The sequence below is a fragment of the Montipora capricornis genome, chromosome 10 (assembly GCF_036669925.1).
Source record: "Montipora capricornis isolate CH-2021 chromosome 10, ASM3666992v2, whole genome shotgun sequence".
Lineage (NCBI taxonomy): Eukaryota > Metazoa > Cnidaria > Anthozoa > Scleractinia > Acroporidae > Montipora > Montipora capricornis.
Window position 1 is genome coordinate 62,053,873 of NC_090892.1, and position 5,000 is coordinate 62,058,872.

The 5,000-nt window shown below is 39.9% G+C and overlaps 1 protein-coding gene across 1 annotated transcript in view; it reads left to right on the forward strand.

The window, feature by feature from the left end:
- LOC138019712 (uncharacterized) overlaps positions 1 to 2,924 on the forward strand; it is a 13,313-nt gene extending 10,389 nt beyond the window's left edge. Inside the window, exon 3 of the mRNA XM_068866578.1 lies at positions 2,073 to 2,924. Within this exon, the coding sequence (XP_068722679.1) occupies positions 2,073 to 2,888 (816 nt within the window). The 3' untranslated portion in view covers positions 2,889 to 2,924. The remainder of the gene's footprint in view (positions 1 to 2,072) is intronic.
- The last annotated feature ends 2,076 nt before the right edge of the window (positions 2,925 to 5,000 follow it).

Consider the following 5,000-nt stretch of genomic DNA (forward strand, 5'->3'; position numbering starts at 1 on the left):
GGAATATGAGGAATAAGTCAGACTATCATTTGTTTTAACTACAACTACTGCATGCTAATGCTGCTGCTGCTGTAACTACATGTACTGTTTCCAGTTCTCGACAGGCGACAGTAAGTAAGTAAGTAACAACGATAGAACTACAGGCTGCGAACGTGCGTTTTATTCAATGTGCATCTTTTCCGTCCCGCTCTCCAACACAACATAAAATGCAGAGTTTTTGCAGCTTGTAACCTAGAAAATTAGGCTAGAATCGATAGAGAAAGCCAAACATGGTGATATTATAATAATAATAATAATAATAATAATAATAATAATAATAATAATAATAAAAATAATATTACGTGACCTGCTGATCGCCCTTTCGCGCAGTCGGAGACTAAATTGCTAAGGGCGCGGCTCCACGGATTCGGACAGAAGGAGCTGTGCTGCCGGCAAGGCGCTCGGCCCCTGAACACGACCCATGGATGACCTCGGAGCACAGCAGCACAGCCTGATGGAATAGGCTGTGAGTCGATTTTGCTGAGGAAGGTAAACCGGAGTACCCGGAGAAAAACCCTCGGAGGCAGGTTGAGATCGACTGAAACTCAAGCCACGTACTATCCCGGGGCCAAGAGTTGAACCCGGGTCGCAGAGGTGGAAGGCACTGTTGATAACCACTAAGCCATCCGTTCTCCAAATGCTAGCGTTTTTAGAAGTTTCATTCTTTGACAACTACCACTGAACGCCTTTTGGTGTTTAAAAGAGTAGGGATAATAGAGGAAACAACATAACACATAACATAAACTTTGTTTTACTCGAATTTAAGAGTAGCTATTATAGACGCTACTTTTTCCGAGAAAACAACAACGAAAGAGATCAACAAAACATACAATAACTTACGGACTAAGATTCCGTACAATATTTGCAAATTATCGCTAGAAGAAATAAATCTATATACAGAATTTTTAAAGTACTGTAGTAAAAATGCACCAAATTTAAATTAATGCAAGGCTGGCTAAGTTCGAACAGACTCTGGTAGTGAGTTCCATTGATTAGCGGTATGATAAGAACAAGAACGAAGGCCATAAGTGGTTGTTTTAGGTATAGGGAATATCAGAGTATAATTACCGCGTAAATTATTAGAGGTTCAACGGAAAGTAAACATATTCCTCTTATAGATAGGATACTTAGTTAAAAATCAACTTTTGTAAAGTAAAATTAACATATTGTGTATACGTTTATTATATAGAGAAACACAATTTACTTTGTTCAATAAGTTATAACAGTGCGAATTCAAAATCATTTAGAATAAACCTAAGAATCCTTTTATTTAAAGCCTCTATTTTCTCCTTGTTTTGCGCGCCTCAGAAATGCCACACCGATGAACGATATCAATAATACAAGTGCGGCAGGATAAAGGCCTTTATATACAGTTTAATCAAAGTGGCTTTGGAGATCAGTTTTCTGAATCTTATCATAACATTTAAGTGGTTATTGCCCTTTTAGCAAATGGAAGATACATGTTTATCAAACTGAAGTTTATTATCATTGCACACGAAATATGACCCTGTAACTGGAAAACAGAAGGTATATGCCGTCTCTGTGTCACCAATGATCAAGGACTGATCCCAGTTGTTCAAAGGGTGGATGAGTTAAACGCTATTTATCGGATAAACCACTGTCCAGTGGATAGCGAAACCAATTGCGCTATCAAATGGATACATTAGTGATTTATCCGGTGGATAGCGCTATCCATCGTTTGAACAACTGGGGCTTTATGTTTACTTTTGTTGACAATCATACCGTTTTCATTGTACCACTGACTTGCTGTTTCTACTTCCTTACACAAGCATTCTTCTAGTGCCTGTGGATCCGTGATTATAATAAATTTGATGGTCGTCAGCAAATGCATTTAGATTAGCCCGCTCGCAGGTTGTCTCTCAAAAAAAGCCCGCAGTATTTGTGACCCGCAGTTGCAGTCATTTTGAAAGTTCAACCTAGTTGTTTAGAGCAAAAGAGAGACTGCACGCAGTCTATTCATACGGTTATCTTGGGCCCCAGAGACTGATTTCAATGCATCTATTTCTTTGCAGTTTGAGGATCTTGCCATTCCAGGATCACCGGATCCCAGGCTTAACACAGCTGAATGCGTCACGGAGGGCCATATACCAAACATAAAGGCAACTGAACACAGCTCATATATTAGAACAGTTATATGGTCTTCCTGCCTTTTTGTTTTTCTAATGGGTCCCTATCTTTCCACCTTAATTTTGCGTTCGTTAAAAGTGTTTCGTGAAAAGAAACAACAGTCCTTGGTAAAATCCGCTACAGTCTTAAGTGTTTTCTTGTTTTTTGCTGAATTCGCGATTATAATCAATGTCGTTATGTATTCAGTGTCTGGAAGTGCTCCATGGGACATTTATGTTATTCTTGGGTTTATCTTTTTTGAAGCACTGATATTATCATTTTGCTTGGGTCCTATTCATTGCGCGCACGACCGCCTCTTAGATTTTGTAACAAGAATAGCAGCAAATCTCTCCCTTTATCACTTTTGTTGGCTGGTTGTTGGTATCATGACAAACCCAACATGGGGTTTGGTTGTTTTACTGACAGTCTCATTCTTTTGTCTTGCCCTGACCTTTGCACTTTTCATGATCTTTGAGGCTCGGCGTGACTACGGAGCTGTCTTCGCGTGCATTGTTTCTTTTTGTGGTGTTTGCTGTCTTGTTTTGTCAGCAGTTCTCGCTGGCCAGTCATTCTACGGGAGAGCGACAGCACATGATTTCTTGAGAACTGTTTTGTTGTATGTTATGGGTGTGTTAATTTCATGGATATCTTGGAATCGGAAACCTGAAAGTATTAGCAATGACAGCGATGGGTCTCTTACGCCATTGATTGCAACAGACTAGAAGTAAACAACATAAATAAAATACTGTAATGTTTCATGTGCAGGATACCTTCTCTTTGGTAGCGCTGGCGACGTCTCTGCCAATGGCCTGTTCTGGGGGCATCTGCTAATTCAAATCGTCGTCGTCTCCGCGCAATGGAATGCGCGTTTGCGTTACGTTTTGTTTTGTTTTTTTGTTTTTGTTTTTTTGAATTGTAATATAAAAAAACTTGGCCCTTTACTTTAACTACCTGTGGAAGTAAAACTTATTTCTAACGACCAAAAATTCAGAAATTTTCAGCTGGAGGTCGATTCTCTGGCTCATTGATAATTGGCGGATCCACGTGGTTAACTTAAGTTAAATTGAGTTGGGTCACAATTAGTGGTTTTTGAAGAACTGTGATGCGGCGTCGGTTAGAGAGTTAATCAACGAAGGTTTTGTTGATACATTTGAACGCTGAAATTCACTGTAAAAAGTTGACAAGCTGACGTTTCGAGGGTTAACCCTTCATAAGAGCGTTGGTCATTTCCTCTTTTTTTACATGTATCAACAAAATCTTCACGATAAGTGAACCAGATTCACATCCACCGAAGTCCAAAGTTACGCACGGCCGGAGCGTCTCAGAAGTATTGCTACGCCTTCCCCCCGATGGCATGCATGTCCATAGCTGGCTTCCCTTTCACAGGTTGCTAAGTGTACTTGTAGAATTTGATAGTGCGTTATGATTGGTCAGACAATGTGAAGGAGTGTGTGGCTCATTTTACCCTGCGAGCAGTTTTTCTTCCTTCTCACGACTTAGCTGAGCAGGGTATGGATACGGGTTCACTGATAGCTGAGATTCGGCCAAAACTTAAACTGTTAGCTGCGAAACGATGTGTTTTTTAACTTATGGCTTATTGGCCGAGCATCCCCATCCTGACCCTCTTATCTAGGAGGATCGAAGGAGACTCTGCTCAGCAGAGGTTCGTTGCGAAGGAAAGATTGCAGGAAAGGAGCCCTTGTACCAACGGGTCAACTTTTACCGCAACAGGCATTTTATCTTTTAACTATGTAATAAATACCCTTTTATAATTACCAACGCATTAATACACATAAGTAAATATAAGGCCTTTTTTTATATACATAAAAAGTGAGTCTATTTTTGAAGAGTAAGTTTAAATAGACATGTTTTTCATTGTAAACATTCAATAAAATTATTTTTTAACTTCTCAAAACACGAAAAGATAGATGAGAGGAATCTATGAGATCATCAATGGTACATTCCTTCTAAACTGACTCTGTCAAGTCAGTGATCACGAGGTGGATAGGTCAACGCACAGCGTACTGTTTAGATTTGTTTCATTTCCCACTGATCCCAGCACAACTTTGCTTGAGGATGGCAAAGGAATTAAGAACTTAATCGCCACAGCACCGCTCAACACCAACAATGAAATAACCAACGGTATCAGTCTTTTCATTACCAACGATCTCTTCTCCGAAGATGTAAGACCACCACGTTAGCTCCAGTTTCCGAGTCATCCACTGGGTGTATGTTACAGGTTGAATTAAAATTCAGGTTAAATTAATTTCAACCTAGGTTGATTTTTTTCCACCTAAGTTATAATAAACTGTCTAAAGAAGGGGGGAGTTCCCTATTTTTGGTGATGTAATTAAAAAAATGGGGCCTGGATTTTTAGGGGGGATAAAAAGAAAACACCCTTCTCCAATTTTCCCTTGCCTTCGTTCTTCTTCCACTTACCGTCTCTCCCTCTCTTTCCTTCTTACTGTGTCACTTACCTTAAGCTTCCACAACATTCACGCCCCTCGAAGGATTCTAACCCTCGCACCAGAGGACACTCAAGATTACTTCTCTTCTGTCTTAACCGCTAAGCCATCGAATCAGCAACTGAAAGCGCCGACATGTTTTTTTCTACCAATGAGTTTAAGCTTTTTCTGAGCCTGACAAGCACCGTTTCGCGAATGCGTAAATTACTTAAAGTGAGACTCATTCACACAGTTAAAAGGCCGCTGATGGAACTTTATGAAGAAGTTAAAGGGTGCTAAATTTATCTGAAGAATATAACGAAAACGCTCTGAGTATCCAGTGCGACAAAAGCAAAAATTATTTGCGAGAGGTGGGCTCTTGATTCTGAA